This window comes from Thunnus albacares, chromosome 8, assembly GCF_914725855.1.
Source record: "Thunnus albacares chromosome 8, fThuAlb1.1, whole genome shotgun sequence".
Taxonomy (NCBI): Eukaryota; Metazoa; Chordata; class Actinopteri; order Scombriformes; family Scombridae; genus Thunnus; species Thunnus albacares.
The window spans coordinates 28,272,026-28,298,369 of NC_058113.1; the positions used below are offsets into that span (position 1 = coordinate 28,272,026).

Below are 26,344 nucleotides of genomic sequence, written 5' to 3' on the forward strand. Positions count from 1 at the left end.
GAATGCTTCATATGAATGATGCCTTCTGGCTGCTTCATGCTTGACACAATGCACATTCACTTTGCTTTTTCAGTAGATTTTTTCTTTCTTGTAACAATTATGAGGTTGATAATTCCAGCATTTCAACAGCTTTTCAATTCAGCTCTCCTCAAGCTCTCCCCCTAAAAAGAATTTAAAAAAAAAAACCCCACCTCAGTGAACAAGGAGTTTCAGTTCCTCTTTCTGAGGCAACGCTGGCAGAGCCGCTCACAAATTTTGAGGTTGAATGTGACTCTAATGTGCACAGTTGCGCAGTAATTTAGACCATGCACACTGTGATAGGCCCATTCATGAATCAGCCTTTGTTCAGGCCTTTGGAAGCAGGTTCAGATTTTCAAAGATTTAGCACAAAGCAAATTTTCATCTCACTCACTTTATTTGCATTAATTTGACAGCTAAGAGGACTTTTCCAGTTTGTGTTTATTAGCCACAGACAGCCAGTTGACGTGACAGGACAGACATTTCATGTAGCTAACACACTAAATGAGTGTAAGTCTGTGACAGACCTGACTGTGACTGACTTTAATACTCCTGTTTTGAGCATGGATGTTCATTATTGACCACTGGGAGCTTTATGTTTAACAAATAATCCATTTGCAAAGATCCAAATATCCATTTTTTCTCATAGTCACTAAATCATGTGAGTGAAAGTCTATAAGTGGTCTGTGAAGTTTAGATTATTTTGTCAATTCCACTCTTTTTCTTTTGCTCCTGTTGCTTCTTTACAATCATGAAGTATATATTTTGGGGGATAAATTTCTAATTTATTAAGACATTTTTGACTCCAGTGGACATATCTACACCTGAACGGGCACCATGTAGAGCAAATCTGTTATTGTTTGTTTGAATGCTTCCTCAAATCCGCTGGTTTTCACTTCATGTTCAGTCTGGAGGCACCTTTAGGGCTCTGTGTACATGCAATATGTTGCCCACTTCCAATGCATTAAGCCCTAAGCACTGTGTCACTGTTATGCTATGTTCATGTCATATCAAGGTTACCGTAATTACCTGTTTCTGACTTCTAAATAGTGTTTACCTCAACATCCAGCTCTGATCTATCTGATATCTTGGCACTAAATAAGGAAGTACCTGAAAACCAAACATACATGGATGCCACACGTCAGCTAAAGTCTGTCATTAATGGTGATTAAACCCAAACTTAATGGCTATAGAGCTTTATTTTCGCACTGCAATCACCGACTTGAGGTGACGTAGAGATGCTCTACCATCCATTCCTTATGATGTGAATGTGGTGTTCGGAGCAGAAGGGCTTCAAAAGCTGTTTAAAGAATTGAATAACACTTTTTGACATCTTGTTATCTGGACAGAAGCATTTGTGTGGACAGTGCAGTGTGAGGCATGTGTGTTTATACTTGACAGGAAAATTTCTTCTTGCCATGTTTTGTTTTTTTTTTTTTCACAATTTGACATTCCCTTGAGCAGAGTCTGCAGATTTAACAGAAGGGGGACATTGAAGGATAGGTTCACAGTTTTCCAAGTATGTCTTAAAACAACAATCAGGTGCCCATATAAACACTGAAAGTGGTTTTCCTCGCTGTAATCATTCCTCCTGTTCTTACTGGCTATTAAAAGATCCCCTTCAAATGCGCTTCCTATGTAAGCGATGGGGACAAAAATCCACAGTGTGCCCACACAGTCATCTGTGCAAAAATGTATTTAAAAGTTTATCTGAAGCTTATATGAGGCTTCAGCAGTCTGAGTTAGTCATATCAAGTGGATATCTGCCACATTTAAAGTCTTTTTAGCATCAAATTCTTTCTTTGTGTCTCCCTGTTGAGCTGTGGTAGGAGTATAGCAACAGAAAGAGGAACTTTGGCACTAAAGAGACTTTAACATTGAAAGAAATCTACTTGATTTGACTTCATATTAGCTTCAGATAAACTTTTAAAAGCATTCTTTGCACTTCAGCATTCATTTGTACACCTGACTGTTGTTTTAACACAGTGAACCCGTCCTTTAAAAGGCTCAAAAAGCCAGCTTTCGCTTGCAGATTTCAAAGTGGGACAGCCCTGAGAGTGGGAGTGTGGGTCAAAATATGTGAGTGCGTCATGGTGGACATGTAATGCCCATATGCAACAAGGGAAGTGCAGAAATGCAGGGGGCCAACATTTCCTGCACATATGGGACCCATCATTTCCAGCTACACTCCTGCATTCACACAGGGGAAAAGAAAAAAAAAGAAGAAGTGATGTAGACATTTTATATGAAATGTCAATTTACTTATGACAGGACCGACAATGTTGTCTTTTCATTTTCATTGTTTTTAATTGATTCATTAAGTCTATCCAGGGCCTCCTCGCGCAAGGCTACTTCTCTCAACCAATGCAGCCCTCGTGCACCAGCAGTGCGCGCAGGTCGGGAGCGCGCGTGTGGAGGCGGTCCGGGGCAGCCTCAGTTTTCTGTAATCGCTTTTCTGCTGCTGCTACCTCCAGTTAAATAGCAAGGACACGGGAGCGAGCAGACGGCCGTGTGAGGATATAATTTCTTCGGTACCTTGGGATTACGACGCGGAATTGCAGCATCGACGGCCAGCCGCCAGGTAATACCGACACACGCGTTCAGCCGCCGCTCGTAGATAGGCGAAAAGTAAGTAAATGTCCCGTGAAAAGTGTCGTTTTCCAGTGAAGAAGGAGGAGGGGGGGAGGAGGAGGAGGAGGAGGAGGTGGAGGAAAAGAGAGAGAGAGAGAGAGAGCAGGAGGAGGAGAAGGAGGAGGAGGAGGAGGTGGTGGTGGATGTGTGGGACGAGCCTCCCTTTGTGCCGAGGCTGGGTCACTGCTCTTCAACGCACAATGTGGACACTCCAGAAACGGACGACGGATCCGCACATTTTTTTTTTTTTTTTTTTTTTGCCCCCGTTGCTCCCCTCCTGGCCCTGCCGCTGACCGCCCTCCATCAGCCACCGCCGTCGGCTGTTTCGGAGGAGTCCGGCAGAAACGCCTTCTTCTCTGCGTCTTTTCATTTAGTTTACAACACCGAGGCCTGTTCTGCTTGTCCCTGTTTTGTTTTTGTTTTTTTCTGTTTTTAAATGCCCCTCAGCGGTATTGTAACGCACCCTACTTTTCCGGCCTTGTAACGTTAGCTAGCTCCCAATAATGTTTATGATCGCTTTTGTAGGACGGCTCGGTTTCAGTCCCCCAGTCGACCCCTATTGTGTGTTTTTATCCGCACTTATGTTGACCTACCCGGTTTGACAAAGCAATTAAGTGATGTCTGACAACACATAGACGTCTTAACTTGTCTCTGTTGTTATTTTTTTGTGAGTGGGGGGGCTATAATATCTACGTATCGATCCTGGCATCTCTTAACGTCTATTGAACCGGGTACATTTCAGCCGTTGATGCCCCTATCATTACCATGAAACGCCCCCCGGGAAAGGCGAGCTTTCCGCCACTTCACCTCGTCGTCTTTGATTTAACTACTTATCAAATAGCTTCTATCTATCAGTTTACTTTTATGTAATATTTATTGTATAACATGTCCATTTTAGCTTTGTCTTTGTCGTCTACAAAAGAGGGGAGGAGGGGAGGGGGGATTGAATTGTTCCAACAAAACCGGGGCAATGCTCGTTTTCACGGATGGTCTCCTCATTTTCAAGTGTCTCTTCTGATCTGTCACTGATGAGATGTATATTACTTTTATGCTAAATCACCCTACAGGGATCTTAAGAGCTGTTTTATTAATCTATTGAGTCTTTTTTTTTGTCTTTACATTGACCCCAAATCACAGTATTATCCAATATTTGTTTAAAGAAAGGAGGGAAGCGATGACAGAGGGCAGCATTAGGGTCTGTTATTATAAATCTAGGCCATATAAAGTCTTCCAAACAATTAAATATATAGGCCTATATAATGGCTCTGTACATCTTTAATCCACATTGATTTAGTCTTCTTGAAATGTCCTTTCAACAGCTTTCAATCTGCACATCCCTGCCCTGTTTTAACCCTCAGCCACATCCAGCTGTAGATTGATTGAATTAAACCCTCCTTACTGTGGCTTCCCTTTTGAAATCTGCCCATTTTGCTGAGAAAAGGCACAGGCAAGCAATTTTGACATTATATAGCATCTTTATTGTCCTACCAAGTGGAAACTTGCTTTGCCCACGCTTGCGGGGATGGTGTGACATTATTTGCCGTCCACTTTTTTCAGGGCCCACGATGTCCAGCGAAGTGCAGAGACCGGACGACAGCCCCAGCACCAGCGGGGGAAGCTCAGATATTGAACAAAGGGAATCGGTACCACCTGAACAGGAACGAGAGCAAGCACAGCCTAAAAAGAAGGAGACCAAGATCTCGAGTAAAACTGCTGCTAAACTTTCAACTAGTGCCAAGAGGTAAAAAAAAAAAAAAAAAAAAGAAGCTTGAATCTGGCTCTGGAGAGCGGCATTTACACAGGGGTTGTTTGTTAAACTAAAGGCCTCTCCCTTTTGTGCCCTGGGGGTGTGAAGTTATATAAAAAGACTATAGTCCCACATGCATTGTCATTTCAAACATGCATGCTATTCAGTGCGACACTAATCCCACAGAAAGGAGGTAACTCACACAGCTCGGCACTGGAGTGTCATTACTGTCATTTTGAAAGAGATATTCCCATTCCAGCCTCATGCTCTGCAGCACTCCTTCCTCTCCTGCACCGCCAAACACCACCAACACTTACCTCCACCAGTCTTAGCACTTGTTCCCAAAAAAGACCAGCGATGACAGAATTATGCAACCAGTTGAGCAAAAGGGTTGGCTGCAGCCGCTGCCGAGTCTTTTTATAACAGCAACTGATGTTATGAACATCTCCCTTTTTTGTATGTCTTTGCTTTTTACTTGAAAGCGGCAGTCTCTACGAGTGGCCTTCAGCACAACGAGAGCCTGTAACATGGAGAGGTTTCACTGTTTTCTGAAGTGCTGTTTATATTAACATGAGTTTAGCAGCTACGTTTGCACTCAGTTGCCCTTTGCGGTATGAATCATCATTTTTGTACGGTTATCCTTTTGTAAATTCTCAAAGCAGACACGTTTATCCTCATGCTTGATGATCCTTTTCGTTCATTATAGATTCATCTGCAGGGTATTTTCTCGATTTAATCATTTGATCAAAACAGTGGAAAACACTCATCACAGTATCTTAGGGCACAAAATCACACCATCACATCTTATCTTGTCCAATCAACTGTCCAAAACCCCCCAAATAATCACATTTACAGCAGTTTATGACCAAGAAAAGCTGCAAAATCTCACATTTTAAAGCGTCGAAGCAGCAAATGTGTTTGAAAAATGACTTAAAACGATTATTTGATTATCACAAAAAGGAGAGCGGTGTATTTATATTGACGCGTGTTAAGCAGCTGCGTTTGCACTCAAGTGCTCTTCACATTATGAATCTTTATTTGGCACAGTTATCTGTTGTAAATTCTCAAAGCGGTCGTGTTTATCTTCATGCTTGATGTTCCTTTTTTTTTTTTTTTTTTTTTTAAATTGTGTTTATGCAACTCAGACAAATGACGACAGATAACGCAGCATAGAAACTCGAACATGAGCGTTTTATGTTAAAGCTGAGATCAAAAACTTCTCCCGGCCTTTTTCCGTATGGACGGCAAACGTCATGACAACCGTTTACAACTCTCATGGTAATATTTGGATTATATGAGATGTTCTGGAGAGATATGTTATTAGATGTTGTGTTTAACGTGTGCTGCGGCTCCACGTGGTTGAAGAAATGACTGAAAGCAACATTCACGAGTTTGAAACACAGAGTTCATGTACTAGAGAAATGACTGTTACTGCAGATTTCATCTTTGACACCCCCCCAAAAATAGATCTAACAAATACAAATTTTCTCTTCCAGGATTCAAAAAGAGCTCGCAGAAATAACACTAGACCCACCTCCGAACTGCAGGTAAGAAGATGTTATCTTTTCAAGGGATTTCCCTAATGATTCATAAGCCTGTACGTACAGATGCTGAAGCTCTAATGGATGTAGATGGCAGAAATGTGCTGCTTTCAAGGCTGCTTGTTACTATAAAGGAAAGGCCGCGCTGTAATGCACCCGCTTTTGTCTCCTTTCCCATAATGCCATTGTTTGTGTTTTGTGTTTGAGATGGTAATCTCAGGTGAATTAGAGTGACTCGAGCCCGTTCTGGCATTGTCGCCGCCGCCGCCGCTGCTGCTGCATAACGCACGCCACAATCTCTGTTGAAAACGCAGCCCCCCTTTAGATCACATTATTACGGTTGCACTGAAATGGTGGAAAAACGAGCGGTAGTGTGACTTTAAAACCTGTTTTGATTCTCGTACGGTCCCCCCCCCCCGCCCCCCCTCCCCTCCCTTCGCTCTGCTGGGGATTTACCACAGACAATGGTTATTGTGTGCTGCTGCCGCGGCTCTCAGCCCTTTGAGGAAGAGATATGGTCGCGAGCGAGTGGCGGACCACATGTGCATCAGTCTCTCCTGACGTGACAAAAGGCATGCCTTTTGGGATGCAGCGCAGGAGCCAGCTTTTTTATTAAGTTTAATAACACAAAGTCACACTGCCATTAATTGTGCCTCTGTTTAATACGGCGCAATAATTAATCTCTGAATCAGCACAATTAAGACAGAAAATCCTCCACAAGTCCGTCTTGACAGGATCAGGGAACACTTGTGGGAGATGTTTTCTGACCGTTTCGGATTGGCTGTATTTGTTCATAGGCACCTGCTTAAAATGATTAAGGAAAACAGCTTTGTATGACTCATCTGGCGATTTGGAATTACTACACCCTAGACAGCCTTGTTTATTGCATGAATTAATCACCCCTGCTGGGTATCATCAGAACCCCACCATCATTAACGATAAACATTGAGCTAACCTTTTCATTCCAGCTCACAGCTCAGTTTTGTTATTGAACCGGAGGCTAGAAGAGATGTTGTTTTTCCTCGAGGACTCTAATCTATTTCAAACTCCCCCTCGCCAAAAAAAAAAAAACTAGGTTGGCTCACATGAAGGATTTAGCTTGAGGACACGAGTAAGTCATTTGAAAGTAAAATAATCGCTAGCGGAAATTTCACAGTCATCGTCTTAGTGGGGGGAACTAGTTGCCTGGGAAACAATTAAGCTTCTTCAAGATAATCCTTTTTCTGTGTGTGTTCCCTCTCTGTACACTCAAAAATGATACCAAAATCTAATAATGTGTTTTCTGTGATGCACCCAAATAGATTAGCCCTCTGTTAACAATGAGGTAAAAGGAGGGGAGGGCGGCGGAGGGGAGGGGAAGGGAGGGGAGGGGAGGCGGGGGGGGTCAGCTGCATCAAAAACTAAATTTCTCATGCAAACGATCACAGCACACCATTTACATTCTCGCATGAATGAGTGCACACGGCGGAGCTAGTGTCATCATTTGTATGCCACACGCTCCCCCGCTGCCAGCCAGGTTAGCCTGAAAGGTTATTCATTTCATTCTCCTCCCGCGACAAATGGAGTCACAGACTGTTGGCCCCCCTTCAGGAGGCAGACAGAGAGTTGTGTTAAAGAGATTCACTTGGGTACATTCAACAAACGCTACGCTGGAGGGCCAAGCTGACGTGTACGTCGTCTCATCCGTCCGTCGGCTGAGGAGCCCCCCCTTAGACTCCCCTCGCTGCTTGGTCAGAGAGGATCGCCGTCCTGGTTATGTAGTTTTAAAATCCGCAGTCTCCTTCTTATCACCTACGATCTCGACAGTATCGCCTTCGGGGGGCCGTGGAAGGTATCGCGCTGCGTTTCTCTCTCTCTCTCTCTCTCTCTGTAAAATGGAGAGCCCTGCTTCTTGTCTTTTTCTAGTGTAGATGTGCACAGATGAGTGCTGAGAGCCAGAATTTACCACCTTGGAAGTGTTGCGGATGTAATTCAGTGAAACATCTGTGGCAAGAGGTGTCCACTTGATAACTCTAATAAAACACCCACTCCAGGAGAGCCCCGGTAGCTGAACGGTTACATGCCACATAACCGCAACATCCCTGGTTGAGTGCAGCCGGGGACTGTTGTTGCACCGTCCAATAATGGAAAAAGTGCCAAAAATTATCTTAAAAACATACAAACAAACAAAAAAACCCATCCCACCTCTTCTAACATCCATCCACAGTTACTAGTGTTAACCTGCAGCTACATTTGATGTTACAATAACCTGTCTGTGTTGATAAATCATAATGTTTTCTAGCTTTTTGTCACTATAAAGAGTCTGTTATATTAATGCTTAAGTTGTTTTTTTTTTGAAAAAAAAAAAATCAATTTCCATTGCTGTGTGAAGAAAACTGTCACACTCTCGGTGCTGTGTCACCACTCGGAGAAACGCAAGCAAGTATTTGAATTAGTCTCCGAGCTTTATCTCACTCTCAGCATTGTGACAGCTCGCCCGTCACCTCGGCAGTTGTCATGCATCAAACGAACAAGAACATGTTGAAGCCCGAGAGGATTTGACACAGCAATTATTCTCACTGTCATACATGTCTAGTATATCGTACAGGCAGCTTGTGCTTTTTTACACTTATTGATGCAAATGAAGCAGCGTTTGAAAGGAAGTAGTGTTTTCCCTGTCTACAAGTTGCACAAATATTACAATGATCTAACTGGGAATAAAAGTCAGATACACAAGAGGAAACATGACAGGCTTGTTTTCTATTATTAAATCCTCAAAGCCTTAAAGATTCCAGTTCTTATTGTTATCATCTGTAAGTGTCCGCTGACAGTATATTTGGTGACTGAAGTTGTCGAAACCACAAAATTCAATCTTCAGTTGACAGTTGTGAATCGAAACTGTTGTCTAATATCTAGAAAATCCACCTAGGTGCTGTTTTTGCTAATATTTTTCTTGTAAATCTTCCCCCAAAAAAACCCCAAACCAGAAAATATTCACATTTAAGATGCTGGAACGAGAGAATTTAATATTTTTTCTTTAAAAAAAAAAAGACTCAAAGCAATTAATTGATTATCAAAATAGTTGGCAATCGACTAAACACAGCAGCTCTGCATCAGTTTCCCTAAAGCTGTTGAGATATTAAGTTTATGGTTATATAACACACAGAAAAGCAGAAAATCATCACAACTGAGAAGCTGGAACAAATGAGTGCTTTTATTTTGCTTGGAAAAAAATCACTTAAATGACAAATCAATCATCAGAACAGTTGCTGATTCATTTTCAAATCCTCCTGACTTCATAAGTTTGAGCTTTAGGTGAAGTAGATAAAATATTATGTGCCTCCAAGGTCGTTGAAACACTATGTGAAAGAATCATTTTGCTCTATTTCACTTTCCCACTAGATTCACACCCCGTCTCTCCCTCATCATCCTCCTCCTCCTCCTCCCGCCTGTTCCGATATTCTCCTGTCATAAAAAAAAATACTCCTTCCTCTCTCCCTCGGTTTATATTTCCTTACCTGTCACTTTTATCTCCTGCATTTGCATCGCAGCTGAGTCTTATTGTTTCAGCTGCATTCGTAGGACGCCGCGCGGTGGCTGTGAGCGAGTTGTTGCTATTCCTTCCTCGCGGCGTCGATCCGCCGATGTTGACATTGTTGACGGCGGTGATTCACCTTGTGTTTTCTGGACCGCTGTGCTGTTTTTAATGTGTTTCTACTCCTCACACCGATGCCTGAACGTATACTTTTCATTACAGCTACAACGGAGCGATAACAGAACAATGTTCAGCTGTCTGAAACATGGTAGTAAACATCAGGCTTTTAGAGGCAAACCATCCAAATCCAAAGAGCAAAGGCATTTTTTTATCAAAAGCCGCTGACGTTCACAGCAGAAAAACCCATTGTAGACGAGGCAATGATACCAGTTTCTGCTGGAGGAAGCTTAAACAGATTAAATGCAACGCAGCCTTAAGTCTTTTGAGCGTTTTATGAGTAACAAGTTCATCCTCCTCTTGTCTGTCAGGTAGTCAGAAGTCACTCTTGGAAATATAAGAAACTCACTAACTGAAGTGGAAGCAGATAAGGGCGAGGGAGAGTTGATGGAGCAAAAAAAAGTAATTTACAAAAGTTAATCACTGAATAGCTCCCGTAGTGCTTTGAAAATGACTAACTGAGAGCACTTAAACTGTTGCTACATAATGGTTTACAATGATAACGGCGGCAGATTTACCGCTCACACTTCTTTAGTAACTTTTACAACAGTGAGTCCTTGATTTCAGACAGAAGTAGACAAAGCAGCTTCTCTTTTCTAAACGCTTGACTTTCAGTCGTTTTTTGGCTGAAATGACAACTGTCGCTAGTAGATTTATCAAATTACATGCAGCAAATGCTTCACATCAGAAAAAAGGACGTAAAATGAACAAAGAAACATGTAAATGTACATAAAACGGCAAATAAAACCCCCTTGATAATATTACTAAACATAAGATAAAATAAAGTGAAAATGCAGTACATAGAGAGCGTACTTTAGCGGTGGTAGTTTGAGGATTAATAAGCGATAACTCAAAGTATTCCACCATCTGTACACAATCTTTAAATCGGCGCCGAGGTCTCTGAAGCCATAAGCAAACAGAACCTCCCTTTTCCCGACGGACACAAACTCACCACCGCTCTTGATTAGCTGAAATAAGCTTTTTTCAGTTTACCACAGGACGTCCTCCCACGGGTTTAACCTCACTGTGGGTCTTATCTGCGTCGGGCGCAACCCAAATCTGCCCCGGAAGAAAAAAAAAAAAACACCCTTAGTGGTTTGATGGCCACATGGATGATATTCTACTAAAAAAGACTAAAGCTGCTTGTCCCAAGGCAAAAAGTCGGCCTCGTCACCTTTTAATGATCCATCTAGAAGACTAAACAACTATAGGAGATGATCATAATCATTTTAGTCATTTATTAAGCAAAAATATCAAACATTTGCTGGTTGCAGCTTCTTTAAAGGTGATAATTTGAAGCTTTTCTGCGTCATACATCACAGTAAACTTAGTTTCTTTGGCTTTAGGACTGTTGATCGGACAAAACAAGACATTTGAAGATGTCACCATGTCACTCTAAGAAATTATAACTGGTGTTTTTTACAATTTTCAGGCATTTTATTGACAAACCGGTTAATCGATTGATGAAGAAAATAATTGGCAGATTAATTAATAATAGAAATAACCATTAGTTCCATTAGTCCTATTGCTATGTAGAGATAGTTACATGTATGATGAGGATAAATGTGAGATATCTTACATTTTAAGGCAGTAAGCTAGTTAGACAGACACGCTAACATGATTAAACTAGAGTTTAATCCATTCATTACACTTTTGTTGTTGTGTTTTTGGGTTCGGAAAGGCTAAAAAAGACAGACATCACTCTCCAAACATCTGGAGTATCACTCTCACTTCATGCACACCGCTTCATCACGTGGAGACTGACCACCTCGAATGTCACTCCTCTTTTTTTTTTTGTGGGTGCAGCTGTATTACATGTCTGGCCGCTGGAACAAACAACCTCCCTTTTGTCCCTGAATGTTACTGGTGTGATGTAATGCCCAAAAGATGCCCAAAACAGAGCTGTCACTCCCTGATGACATCACACAAGCTGCAAGGGGAACAGTCCTTTTCACGAGTCTCACAGCTGGTCAGTCATGTTTGCTTGGCTCAAAGCCTTGACATGAATATGTATCTCCATCATCATCATCATCATCATCATCATCATCATCATCATCATCATCATCATCATCATCATCATAGAGGCTCACCAAGAAACGAGGCTGTCTTTTATTGTAGGTTCTGACCGCTAATTCTCTTCTGGCTGATGGGATCATCTTCATGTCTGTGAGGGCTGTGTATTAGTTTTGTGCCATGGCCCCTGGGGGATTATGTGCGAGTGACACACCCAGCATCATTTTTCACGGCGTTACCATTAAGCACAGCAGGAAGGGTTATCAATATTCATGAGAGAGCGGAGGGACGAGGACTGGAGGAAAGGAGAAGGGGTGTGGAGGGGTGGGGAGGGGGCGGTGAGCTCCAGGGTGTTGGAGGCTGATCAACATATTGTGCATGACAACTTCAATAAATGATCATGAGTAGGATATTTGAGATGTGATGTCAATTTGAAGCCAGAAAAACAAGTGAAATGCTTTTTTAGACGACTGCTACACTTGACCTTGGATGAATCGTCCCTAATCGATGTCTTGTCCCATAATCACTACCTTTTTTTTATAAATATTGATGAATCATATTCACCCATCTGTGTCTGACGCTGGCATGTTCTTGACCTTTTTTAGCGAAGGTCTCGTCCGTCGACTGCAAAATGTGGGAACCTTCATCGAGGTAGCTCCTCAGAATCAGAATCGCTTTCTTCACAATGATGAATAAATAAAAAGTCTTCTTAGTGATGTTTGTGTGAAAGCATATCAAATATTTACACAGGCACAAGGCAGGGGGGTTTTGGGGGCAAAATGGACCTTTTAAAGTTAATGAAATGCTTGTGAAATAAAGACCGAGGAGGGAAATACTAACTGGAAACAAGATTTTATAGAATTTAGTCACATTTTTTCTGTTGAGTTGTCACATATATGGAAAGAAACACAGGCTGTAATCATTTTTAAAAGCAACTGATTACCTAATTTCCATCTGACAAACAGTCTGAAACACAAAGATATTTAGTTTACGACGATATAAAACAGAAAAGGGAGTAAATCCTCACAATGAAGCTGGAAATAAAAACATTTTTGGCTCCGTCGCTCGGCCTCGGTAGCTCGAATGTTCAAGTTTGAATTGTTCGTCTTGAATTTTTGGTGTCTGAATTTAACCAATCCTATTCCAGTAACAAAGGTAAACAAAAGATTTTTTTTTTTAATATTGGAATTTCCTGTGTTTGTTGAACCCTGAGAAACACTTTAAAAATCAAGTTTTTGAAATTGCTTCACTACTTTGAAAAAACACAAACCACATAAATTAAAACAGATGGATCGAAAAGTTAAAAAAAAAATTTCGACGCCACGACTTCAGTTGCATTTAAATTTCAACATTCAGTAGTGACTCAGTTTCACAAGTCACACTCAAGTCAAGCAAGATCACCGCCATTAAAACTGAGCATGGAAGGAGTGAACGATGGGGTCCGGTTGTTTCCTTCATTTGCAGCGATGGAAAAGACATAAAATCTGCTTCAATTTGCTAACATGTATTGTATTATATCTTAGATAAATATATTAAAAAAAGCGCATTAGAAAGGACCACAAGACAGAGGAGGGGGAGGAAAAAAAAAATGTTGTCTGGAAAAATAGACAAAGATGATGTATTAAGCTTGGTACAAGAGCAGAAGGATGTTACAGCATGCAGATGGAGCGTGCCAGACTGGCTTCTGCTGATTTGTTAGGGCCACCAGTCTTCATGTGCACCTATGAAACATCTGCTAAAACTCATTTTCTTCTTGAGCAAACCAATCTGCCTTCATCATATTTTTCTCCTCACACAAAGTTTTGAGTGGGAAAAAAAGAAATAAATTCACTCCTATAGAAACGAAAGTAACATATGCTCTCTCTCTCTCTCTCTCTCCTTCCCTCTGACATCGGGCCCTGAGTTTAATTTATCCTTAATGTTTTCCACTGCGGCACTTGTTTGACAGTGAACACAGCCCGTCTTGATTCATGTGTGTCATTGAATTCTCAATGTTCTCATTTCGTGAGGTAGTTTTCTGGCAAACATTTGTCCAGAATGTTATTAATGGGTTCGCGGGGAAACCGAGCATGAAGCACAGCGTGTGGACATTTAGCGGTGGAGTGTTGCCATTACGCCCAACTTTTCACAGAAGCAGTTTAGGTCATTGAGAATGCCTAAACGGTAATCTGAGGCTGACACGAAAGCAAACAGAAGATTCCCTTTTTTTTTTTTTTTTGGCAAGCGAACAAATACAGTAACTCACAAGTAAACAATCGCTCTGAGATCCCATTACTGCCGCGACTGGGATCAAAACTGAACGGATTTCCCTCTGAAGTCACAAATCAAAGCTCCTGCCAAGAAGATTTTGAAGTGTCTTAATGACATATTTGCGGTCTGGGGGATGAAATGTTAACACACTTAATGTTCTATTAGAAATTGTGAAGTGAATAACATCCCGAAGGAGTTTCCCCCCTCTCTGTGCTGATTTGTTGAGCTTTAAAAAAAAAAAAAAAAAAAATCACATGACATTTCTGTACCTGCAAACCTCTCCGAGCTTAATACGGTGACAAGGGAATAGACCAATAGAGTATCAGGCTCCACAGCGGATCTGGCAGCTCAGTTTTGTTCTGATTGCTGACCTTTCGGTTTAAAAAGTCCCATTTCCTCAGCCATAAGGCCAAACTGCTGCCCAGAGAGTTTTTTTTTTTTGTGGTGGGAGCAAGGAAGCTGAAGAGACTGTCTCCAATTATGGGCTGAATAATAGACTGTGGTTCAGGGCTGTGAAATTAGAAATATTAACGTCATAGTCTTGACTAATTTAGTTCATAAATTGCAAGAAGCTGCAGTTTTGTCTTAGTGGCAAATCTGTTTTTTAGGTTGTTTTTTTTTCTTATGAATCCTCTGGCCTGAAAACCTACTTCTTTTTTTTTTTTATTCAAGCAAAGCAAATGTTTATAATTACCCCCCAGCAGACACACATGTTGTTTTTTTAACTTTTATGCTGTAAAAAGAAAAAAAAAAGTTGCACATCAATCGTGATTCAGATCTTGAACAATTCATTCCTCAAATATTTTTTTTTTTTCCTGTCAAATTGTGCAACCCTGGTTTGAGGGTCATGAGATCTTCATTATTGAACTAAAGCTTTTTTAAAAAAATTATTATTATTATTATTATTATTATAGTTGTTGTGACATCCTTCACCCTGAGTACACAGCAGTGCTTTGTTGGCTAAGTGATATTTTTATGACTCATCATGATGTTGTGCTGTTTCCTTTATGCAAAGCCTGTGTATTATGGTAATGCTATATATGCTCTGCATTATTCATTTTTAGCCAGAGGCAAACATTTGCTCTGCATCAGATGCTGGCTGCATGCAGCAGCTCAGATGCGGAGAAGGAGAAGAAGAAGAAGAAGGGGGAAAAAAAAAAATGCTTACCACACCAAAAATCTCTGTTGTACCTCAGAAGCATCTTGCTGAATTAGAAAGGAGGGCTGAGGATAATAAACAGATCCCCTGCTTTACTTACAGCTTTGTTAACTCTAAACCCCAGTGAGGACAAACCTCCCGAGTGAAAGGCCACTTCTTCAAACCTCTCTCTTTTTTTTTTTAAGTATACTTCCTCAGTTTAATACTGACTGCTGTTTAGACTGATTGAGCCCAGCATGCGAGGCTGCTTTCCTGTGGGAATAAAAATGTGTTATTCCCTTCGACTTGGAAAGCACGCATCCACCTACTCAACCATTTCCCTTGTTTGCTAGATAAACCGTCCGGTCAGTAATTGCAGTTTTCATTGTACAGATGAACAATAAAAGGCTTGATTAAAAAACAAACCATGTCATTTGAGACAATAAAGACAAGAGAACAGAGGAAGGAGGTGTCACCTCAGCTGTTGAGCTGTGCAGTAATTGGTCCTGGGGCTCTTTCACGGTCCGGGGGAAAGAAGATTGCTTCATTAAAGTTCCTCTTCCTGATAACCGCAGCAGCCACACCGATAGAAAAAGAAAAGAAGATCTTAACTGAATGACGGTGCCATTAGGGGGGGGGAGAAAAAAAAAAAGTGCCCATGGGGAATGAACCGGAATGGCAAATAATGCAGATAATGGCTTTATTTGCGCACGGCGGTATTCGCGGGCTTTAAAACATACTGATTCACATTCAATTACTGGTTTACTTTCCTGTTTTATTAATCAGGCCCTCGGTGCAGTTTTTTTGGCTCAGACGGCTATTTACCTGCTACCGTAAACAGCTGGCAGTGTGAAAGGCTGCTTTTTTTTTACGAGCACGCTGCTTTTTTGTGCTCGGCGGTATCGGTTAAGTGTTTTCCGCCGCGCACAGCAGCGTGTTTGATGAATATGATAGTGTTTGGTTTTCTGACCTTTTTTTATGTTATATTCAAGTGAAATTCCACCTCTCTGATCTTTTTTTAAATGTAACCTAATCTTTCTGATTATCAAACACCTCACCCCCCCCCTCCACCTCCACCTCCCCTCTCTTCAGACTTGCAAGGTGCTAGTTTCTCCTTTCATAGATCACGCCAGCTGTGGTCAGTTTGGGTTTTCACATCACTTCTGCAACACACACACCGTCCATCCATGAGCTCAGTATGTTTTTTAAAATCTGACTGAATACACTTCTAACAATCGGAGACATTCATTACAGCCATCTTTTGAAGATAGATCGTCAGTGGAACTAAACTCACCCAAACATCCTTGTGTTTTTGTGAAATCATTATCTGTATCGGCTGCAAGAGGTGGAAAAAAAACATTTTTCTTTTTTAAAAGGGTGTGAAAGTTTCTGGATAGTTTTCTGAGAAAAGAGGTGGAAGAACTGAAAAAATTTTACAGCATTTTTACTGTGCGGTTGCCTTTTTTTTTCCATTTATAAGGGCAGAAATTTCACAACACTTCTTACATGAGTTATAAGGCCAGCTTTTATATAACTCACATCATAACAAGTAGCGATTAGAAATGAACATTCCTGAATATTTTGTAATGATGACGATAAAGGCTTCTATGAATGTGTCAGTGTTTAGGACGGTCCGGTTAGTACTGGTCTTTGAAGCCTCACCACCAGCGTACTCTGTGGAGCCGTTTCATCCACGGTGGACAGGCGACTGTGTGTCGTGTGTCTAAAATGATCTTTTTTGCTATAAAGACTCTGTTGCTCAAACACAGTCATTTTAAGCACACAAGACTGTTTTGTTCTCGTTCTCTTTTTCCCTGAAAACTGCGGTTTTTTTGGACTCTTGCATTCCTTTTAATAGTGGTTGCTCGCAGTGTTTTTTAAGTTTTGTCTGTTGTGTTATTACTCCGGAGTATCCTGAAATGAAACGTTTTGTGTATCTAAGAAATAGTTTTAACAAAGAAACTGATAAAAAAAGTGTTTACTCTCTCCTGTGTAAATATGATGAGGATAAATTATTTCTCCCTACAGTGACACAGCTTCCCCCTTTTTTCGTCGTCACTGACTGACTGAGCGAGCGAGCGAGTGAGTGAGCGGCACAGACCTATCTCACGACTCCATCTCTTTCATCAACTTAACCTGAGCCTTGATGTCTGTGGGAATTGGCTCTGGGTGGCAATAACTGCAAGATAGGTTAGCTGATTTTTTTGCAGAGATTAGCCCTTGGCTCTCATGCCGCAAGATAAAGGTTATCTTTTGGCATTGGCACCAATCTGCAGATCACTCCACCCCCACCCACCATGTCTATGAAATAAGGCAAGGTGGATGATTAAATGTGCAAAAAGGCCCTGGTCTCACATACTCTGCACTGTATCGTGGGAATGAAAGGTCATTCGATTTATATGGAAATTATTACTGCTGTCTGTGATTATGGGGCACAGCTTGGATAGTTTTTTAAGGAACGGAGGACGAAAGGTAAAAATGACGAAGTAGGCCTGTGGTACAGTGTTCCCTTTATATTCCACCAAGAAACTGTTTTCATAATCCTCGTATTCTGACGGAGAAACTGTCTCAGAGGAGTCTCCGGGGCTCTTTTTTATTTTTTATTTTTTTATGAAAGTGTCCAGTCTTTCTCAGCCTTGTCTGCTATGATGAGCCTTTTGTCGGAGCGAAACGGCGAACAAGGTCCGTGTGAGATGAAATTACGTGCTCCTTCACAGGCACTACTTTTACGACCGAACCGTGCCGAAGCCGCTGTCGATGCCACATTTTTAGTATAAAGCTTGAACTGTTGTGTCTATTAAAAAAAGAAAAAAAAAGATTTAAGGAAGAAAGAGAGCAGTGTGAATCTGTGGTTAAACACTATTTTAAGTGCTGTGTGTGTGTGGCGGAGGAAGCAGCCCAGCTGTCAAAGTGGGTTCCTGCATGAGCGTAATCTCGGAGGACAGGGCAGTGGCAGGATTCTCACAGACACCCGCACACTAATGTATCCCAGACCCTTGAAACAAATGACCCAAATATTCACTGAATCAAGGCATTTGGCTGACAGTGCACTGCAGATGTAGTGTTACTTACACAGGGGTTATTATTGCAGCCTGCAACAAAGCCCATAAGCAGCACCGTTACACTGGTTAACGTCATGTTATTTGTGTGCAGAGCAGATCCGTCTGCTTGGAGAGAAGATTGTTTTTTTTTTTTTTCCCCCCGGAGAGAGAAAGAAAGACAGAAGTGACACGTAATATTTATCTGACTCTCTGATTCAGAGCTGAGTGTTAGATTTTTTTTGTTTTTGTTTGTTCTTCTTAACGCTGCAAATGACTTCACATTCGATTTTTGTTAAGCAGTCATGCCTGAAAAGACAGAGCCTTGTCGTATGAGGACATAAGTAGGGCTGCGACTAACGATTGTTGTCATTATAAATTCATATTCATATTAGTTGTTTGGTCAATAAAATGGTGAAAAATGCCGATTACTCTTTCACAAAGCTGAAGATGAAAGTCAAAATGTCTTGTTGTGTCCCGACCAAGAGTCCACAACCCAAAGATATTCAGTTTACCATCAAAGAAACCAAACAATATTCACATTTAAGAAGCTGGAACAAGAGAAATTCAGCATTTTTACTTGAAAATGACTTTGTTGATCGACCTATTGATGCAGCTCTAAAAATAAGGTTTAGAGTTGTACTTGCAGAATTGAAATTCATAGAATGACAGGATTAAGGTTTGTGATTATTTTCATCATCAATTAACCTGCTGATACCAAGGTGAAGTCTTCAAATAGCTCGTTTTATCTGAGTAACAGTCCAAAACCCAAAGATATTTAACTGATTATCATACATGACTAGGACTGCAACTAAGGATTATTTTCATTATCGATTTAGTCTGTCAGTTATTTTCTTGATTAATCGATTAGTTGTTTGGTCTACAAAATGATGAAAAATTAAAAATCACTTTCCCAAAGCCTAGGATGACGTCCCGAAAAGTCTTCTTTTGTCCCGACCAGCAGTCCACAACCCAAACATATTCAGTTCACTGTCTTAAAAGACTAAATAACTCACATCTGAGGAGCTGGAATCAGAGAATTAGGACGTTTTTCGTAAACAATGACTCCAAACGATTAACTGACAAATGGTGGCAGCTCTATATATGACATAAAAGCAGAAAATCCTCATATTTAACCAGCAGAAGTTTGTCATTTTTGCTTGAAGAATGACTACAACAATTAATGGAATATTAAAATAGTTGCTGATTCATTTTCTTTGGATAGACTGATGGTTTAATCGACTAATCGTCATAGCGATAGTCTGGATGAGCCACTAACGACTGTGAATTGAATAGTCAGCTGCGGAGCATAACATTCAGCACAGCCATTAACCCGGGTCAAGGAATCATAAGCCACTTAACTGCTGACATTAACGGCGCATTAATTAACGCATGGTGAATCGGATCTCCACGCAAAGATGAGCTGATGATACAAAAAACCGCCGACCGACGCGCTTCGGCCGGAGCTCGTCACGACCCCCCCCGCCGCACCGCACCGCACCGCCGCTCACCTCTCCCAAAAAAAAAACTAATGGCGGGTGTGAGAGACTGTCAGATCCTGAATGAGCTGGCTCACAACCAGCTGCAACAAAGCACCACATGAACGCCCTGAGCCGGCGGGGGGGGTGGGGGGGGGGGGGGGGGGGTGGGGAGGTGGGGAGGAGGAGGAGGAGGAGGTCTCCAAGCAACAGCCAGCGGTGGCATGCACATTCAGCTATTGACTTAGCCTTTATCCACAGCCCTTGTGCGGTTGTCAGATCCCCCTACAGCAATCTCGCCGCCGAGCGAGGACCTCTGCCATGCCCGCTCATCTCTATCTTTCCATCATGTCGAAGTTATTATCGCCACTACAGACTCATCATCAGCCTCAAAAGGAAGTGAGCATCTGCTTCTATCGGGGATGTTTGGAAACGGAATAGCCAGCTCTCTCTCTCTCTCTCTCTCTCTCTCTCTCTCTCTCTCTCTCTTTCTTTCACCGTGGTGTCAGTGAAGCTTTTGTTAAAAGCGTAGCGGTAATGAAAGTGTTACCTTGAGGTGTGTGTGTGTGTGTGTGTGTGTGTGTGTAGCTCAGAAATGTGAGCGTAAGTTTCACAGAGGGAAGATTGCCCGCAGCGAGGGAAAATAAGCCGAGTAGAAAGGTTAGAAGAAATATAGAGAGTAATGTTTGGAGAGCATCTGAAAGAATCTGAAGTATCTTATCTGTTGATCAAGTGATTGTGTGGTCTATAAAATATCAGAAAACAATGAAAAATTACAAGCTGACATCTTCAAATGTCTACTTTTGTCCGATCATACAGTCCAAAATCCCAAAATATTCAATTCACATTAACATAAGACCAGAAAAAAGCTGTGAATTCTCACATTTGAAAACCTGGAAACAGCAAATGTTTGGCATTTATTTGCTCAAACAGTCATTTCAAAGATTAATCGATTCTCAAAATAGTTGCAGATCAACTAATTGATTCATTGCTGCAGCTCTAAATGTATCAGTCAGGTCCAAACTGCTTATTTAAAAGCCAAACAGGACTTCAAAAGCCACAAAGACGCTCCAGTAAAGCAGCCCTCTCAGAGGAAATTGGTTAATCAACTGTTGGAGTCTCGGCGGACTAAGGAATCTTAATAAATCTCTTTTTTTATGGTCTTTTGAATGCAGAATATGTTATTAGTGTTACATGAAGAATGGTCATGTTAATGCATCAGTGCTTTGATGTAGAGCTGCAGCAATTAGTTGAATAATCACAATACTTCCTGACTTCACTACTCTGTCTGCTGCTCTCAGCCCCGAGCCCGCAGGTTTATACTGGAAACATAGTCCTGGATATATATTTACATTTTTTTTTTAGAAAGTCTAAGTGATTTCCTACAACAGATGGCACATTAACAAATGTTACTCAAAAGGGAGTAAATAGTGCATTTTTTTTTTTTCAGCTACAGATTCGGTTTTCCGGAGCGTGTTCTCAACAGCAGGATGGTGTATGTGGGATCGACTCCAAATAAAGTACACTGTCCATGTTCATCATAATGAAGGAAACACCCTGAGCGACTCTGCTGCTCACTGAAGTGTGTTTCTTAATAGTTTTCTGGACTACATGGCACAGAGGAATAACATGTATCACTCGTTAGCAGGATCAATTCAGTGTTTGATCTTTTCATGGGATTTGTTGACAATAAAGAAAAATGTAGAATATCCTTTTAATAAACACCAGATCACATCTGGGAAGAAACGATTGGACAGCTTTGTACATTAAGTCTAACTAATCAAACAACTCCCGTGACTTCATCAGCAGAGAATGTCTGAAGTTCGGGACAGACCTTCGAGTAGGTCGTTTATCGGACGGAGCTTTAGTCTGACCTGTTATCTGATGTCATAACTCAACCCAATTTTAGTCAAGGTTTGATGAAAAATATTCCTCACAGAAAGAATGTAGAGACAGCTGAAATAAGCAGCAGTCCATACTGTGGTTTGCCCTCAGTTTATATTGTTATGACAGGCTTTTCCAGCACAAGTAACTGCTGGCTATCAGATGTCAACATCTGTCTCTGTCTGCCTATAAATCCTTGTGTTTTGAGGTCATTTCCTGTAGTTGTCTCAGATATTGCTTTTTTGTCCGAACCCGAAATGCAACACAGTTTGTTTGGAATAGAAACAAAACCTGCGCGTTGGTGTTATTTGATGTGATTTCTAGTCATACGCGGCTATCGTTGCGTCTCACCCGCCAAAACAAACAGACACTCGTGTTGTCGGTATTCCGTAATTTAACAAAACCTCCCTAATGTGTTTAATGTCAACATGCTTTTTAACACCTTGTCTGGCAGTTGTGTCCTTTATACATCAAGCACTGGAAGTTTTTTTTTATATAGATTTACTGGAGAAACAAACGGACAGTATGCAACATCCAGCAGGGTCCTTCTTCATACTTTGCTTTTGTTATTTTCTTATTTTTTCTCTCTCTCTTAACAAAAATATCCAAGATTTTCTTTGTGCCTGAAACAACAGATTGGCAAATTTCTTATCGACAGCGTGTTCCCCAGAGAAGAAGTCATCATAATTGGCTAATTAAAGAAGGCTTTAAAGAGGGCCAGTGTGAAAAGAGTGGCAAAGTAGATTAGTGGAAATTTGCATGTGTTGACACCGAAGGAGGAAGGAAATGTCTTAACGTCTAATTTCTATTTATGGAGAATGATCTATTGTCAAGGGCATGCCTGGAGCCAGATGCTGCTTTTTTTTTTTTTTTTGCTGTTTGAGGTTGTTACACAGTCACTTTCAGGAAAATCTTTGTCTCAGATTATTGGTTTATGTCTAAATAAAAGCGATATCACAGCCTTGAGGAAAAAAAGCATGCGTCGAGCGGTTTGTAAGCACATCTGCCAGCAGCTGAGGGTTGGCGTCGAACACCGTCCCTGGTAATTACATGAAATCAGAGGGATTGTTCATTGTCCCCGGGCTTTGTGATCTGGACCTTGTACCGGTCTCTTCCTGGTGCGGCGCCAGCTCAGGGTCTTACCACAAACAACAGTGAGGGGGAGGGGGAGGGGAGGGGAGCCCCTTAATATGGAAATGACATTAATTACTGGCCTATACAACAGATGTGACCTTCAGCCTCCACTCAGCATAAATACTCATCTCATGATAGAGACTGGCTCCAGTATGAAGTCATTTTGGACCGGCTTTATACAGTAGCTCTTCTCTTCATCGTGTAAAAAGGATTTCTTTCAGTCGTCGGGTTTCACTTAACGTTCGTTTACATGCTTCCACAGGTTCACCGGTGTGTCAGTTTGTCAGCAACTCCCAGTAGCATGTAATCTAATCTTCTAAAAAATCTCAATTTTAAAGATAATCTAAAGTCCTACAAAAATAGCACAGCCTCTTAAAAAAAAAAACTGGCTGCAGCAAAACCCTAAATCTCCATCATTAACTTGTCAGAAGCTTGCATTTACTGCCTCAGCTGCTCTCTCTCTCTCTCTCTCTCTCTCTCTCTCTCTCTCTCTCTCTCTCTCTCTCTCCCCCCTCCAAATCTCCGTCAGCCCCGCTGGCAGTCTGAACACCAGGCTGTCGATTCCAACGCACCGCGCTGATTAACATATTAACACATCTTTTTTTTGTTTCAATTTTCCAGCGCCGGCCCCAAGGGAGACAACATCTATGAGTGGAGGTCGACCATCCTGGGACCGCCGGGCTCCGTGTACGAGGGAGGCGTCTTCTTCCTGGACATCGCCTTCACGCCAGACTACCCCTTCAAACCCCCCAAGGTCAGCAGTCAGCAGACGTTACTGTGGAAATATTTGGATGTTTTGAGTAGCCGGATAAGTGTAGACTTCCCACACAGGGGTTTTTGGAAAGTCTGGAAAAGTGTGGAGAAATATGTCTGGGTGATTTCTCGATCTGGAAAAGTTAAGAGATCAAGTACACGTGGAATAAAATTGGCCTGTAGTGATATACACACACACAGTATGACCACATACTCTTTTTTTTTTTTCACCATAGACACACAGACACTTCATATTTTATATTTTTTTGTGCAGAATAATTTGCAGTTACATACGGTCATGTGGACTGTCATTACTTCGGAGCTGTCAGGAAGTCTTCATTTTTAACGCTGCGCAGAGACAAATCAGGAGTCTGGAGCGTCTGGTGGCAGGAAAGTTAATCATGTTGCTTCTTTGTACTTTATGTACATAAAATACATTAAAAAAATCCTCAAAAATAATAAAACCTAAGATTAACTTGAAATAAACCTGCAATAACTGATTATTTTGGTCGTTTGTGGGCAGCAGGAATGAGCCGTAAACACAAACACTGACCTAGAATCACCTTTTAACTCGGTTTGCAGAACATTTTAGCAAACATTCACCTCTTATGTACACATCCAGCTGATGAGGAGAAACATGAGCGTTCATTCGGAGTCACGTTTCTGGCCATTTAATGAATTTTCTGCCCAATATTCACTCTCCCCTTTTAGCTCCTGAGGAAAAATAATCTGGCTCCGATTTTTCACTGAAAACATCTTCCCGATGCTGATGAGAGTAAACCAGAACAGTAAAGCTGTGAGCCAGAAAACAAAGAGCCGAAAGATGCTCAAATGCTTCATGAGCTGAGAGGAACGACAGGAAGAAGAAAGCAGACTTTCATGACTTTACATTATATGTGGGGTATGATTTTTCTCATAGTTCAGTTGTTGTATGTGTGAGCTCGGTTGTTGTATGTGTGTGATGGGTTAAGTTCCAGCTCACAGCAACCAAGTCATAACACAGCCCCCCCCCCTGCAAAAAAACCCCAAAAAACAAACCTTCACTGTATTTATTTGGCTACTTACTAAATATTAAAATGCAGACAGGCCTCTCAGAAACACTCATGTAGTGTCTTTGCAGATTTCATGTACTGCTGAACGCTGGTGATGACAGGCTGGTTACCTCGCGTACTGATGACCTACTTTAGGTTGTTGGGGTGGTGGTGGGGGTGGGTGGGAGGATGGGGGGGGGGAGTGATGAGAAAAAAATGCAGAGCAGACAGATTTGCGCCAAGTTCAGTGTAATTACCATAAAAAATAGCCAGTCAAGTTATGTCATTATTATTCCACTTTTTTTTTTTTTTTTTTGCCAGGTCATATTGTTTCCTCGCGGCCATGTTGCAAATATTCCATGGTGATGTACCGGTCTGGCTGTCCGGGGGGAGGGGGGGGGGGTTTGGGGAATCTCCACAGCGCGTAATGTGGGGAAAAATGAAACACCGGTGGAAGGAAATCATGATATCGAGCTAGCGAAGCACAATACATCACACCGGTGTTACTGCTGCCTTTTTGACACAGCTTTTTTTTTTTTGCTCTTTTTTTTTTTTTTTCATTGTTATTTTAGCTCAAATTAGTCAAATCCTGACCTGTTCAGCGCTCGAGCTTCTGAAGGACTCCTTTTCTTGTTTTATGTAGTGTTGTCTGCAGAGTACTTTTTAAGGATGTCGAGTGGATGTCATTACCGAACTCGCAGACTGTCAGGGCCAATCTCCCTTTAGTTTGCAGTGCACCCGATTACCCTCTCACTTGGCCTTCATTTTCTCTCTCTCTCTCCCTCTCTCTCTCTCTCTCTCTCTCTCTCTCTCTCTGTTATGCACACCCCTGCCCATGCTTGTTCGCTCTCTCTCTTCTCTTCCCTCCTTCTCGTTCTTTGTGCCTGTGTAACTACCAGCTCTGTGTTTGACAGCAGACTCAAACAAATCCACAGGCTCCGGCCCAGCTTTCTGTAGCCAGAGGGGCTTGAGTGTTTCCGCCCCCTTCAATACCTCCTACCCCTCCGACACACTGTGATCTGCAGCCAAACCCCCCCCCCCCCCCCCCCCCCACACACACCCCCTTTTGCTCACACACACACACATTCACCAGCCCTTTAGCCCATAGCTGCCATACACTCCCTCACTATAGAAATGCTCCAGTGAAGCTCAGTAGCTGAATGCACTCTGGGAATTTTGGATCCAGAACCCCATCTCACTTTTAAAATCTAGAAAAGGGGGGAAACAAGAGCCCTCTCTCTCTCTCTCTTTCGCTTGATCTGACAAGTTCGCCAGGTGGATGCGTTTCATGCTCCTGAGCGGCGTCCAGGAGAAGGAGCACTACTGTGTATGCAGAGGAAGGGGGGGGGGGGGGGTTGAGGATGGAGGTGGAGGTGGAGGGGGCTGGTTATTTATAACGTCCTGCCCCTGTGTGATTTTTTTTTTTTTTTTTTTGGGAATGCCAAGGCTCATTAGGAGGTTTCCTCTGGAGGGGTCAGGGTCAGGAGGGCCAGATGTTGGGTGATTGGAGCAGCAGGGCAAACAGCGGTGTCAAGTGTCAGAACCGAACAGATGTCCAGCTCCAATCCAAGCTGAGACGGCCGACGTAAACAGCCCGGTAGGATGTTGTTTGCTTGTCGAAGGTATCTGAGGGAGAGCACAGTTTCAGCACAAAGCCAGGTAACGTGACAGACTACATGTCTGAGAGAGAGAGAGAGAGAGAGAGGCTGTTTACGGCGACAAGTAAAGGAATCAATTTACACTCAAGTGTTTGGTAAATGAATCCAATATTCAGGGGTGATAACAAAACTGTTGTTGCTTTGTGCTGCTTTTGATTTTACACCATGCTGCCCTCTGTTGGTCAGTCTGATTCACTAACATATCATGAGAAGAGGTGTTGCACTGTGACAAGATGGAGTAAAAAGCTGTTTTCAATCCATCAGGAAACCCAGAAACCAAAACCTAAATAACACATGGTTGACTGACTGCAATAAAATACCGTCCTCCTAGAGATACTG

General features: G+C 41.9%; 1 protein-coding gene across 4 annotated transcripts in view; it reads left to right on the forward strand.

Annotated features, from left to right (window-relative positions):
* Nucleotides 1-2,436: 2,436 nt before the first annotated feature.
* The window catches only part of LOC122986897 (ubiquitin-conjugating enzyme E2 E2), a 48,776-nt gene continuing 24,868 nt past the window's right edge, over nucleotides 2,437-26,344 (forward strand). The window contains exons 1-5 of one of the 4 annotated variants that reach the window (XM_044358397.1): nucleotides 2,438-2,599; nucleotides 3,969-4,096; nucleotides 4,207-4,390; nucleotides 5,893-5,943; nucleotides 23,185-23,317. In XM_044358397.1, the coding sequence (XP_044214332.1) occupies nucleotides 4,215-4,390; nucleotides 5,893-5,943; nucleotides 23,185-23,317 (360 nt within the window). In that variant the 5' untranslated portion in view covers nucleotides 2,438-2,599; nucleotides 3,969-4,096; nucleotides 4,207-4,214. Of the gene's footprint in view, nucleotides 2,600-2,625; nucleotides 2,647-3,968; nucleotides 4,097-4,206; nucleotides 4,391-5,892; nucleotides 5,944-23,184; nucleotides 23,318-26,344 lie in introns of those variants that run through there. The other 3 variants (XM_044358399.1, XM_044358396.1, XM_044358398.1) reach the window with 3 other exon arrangements.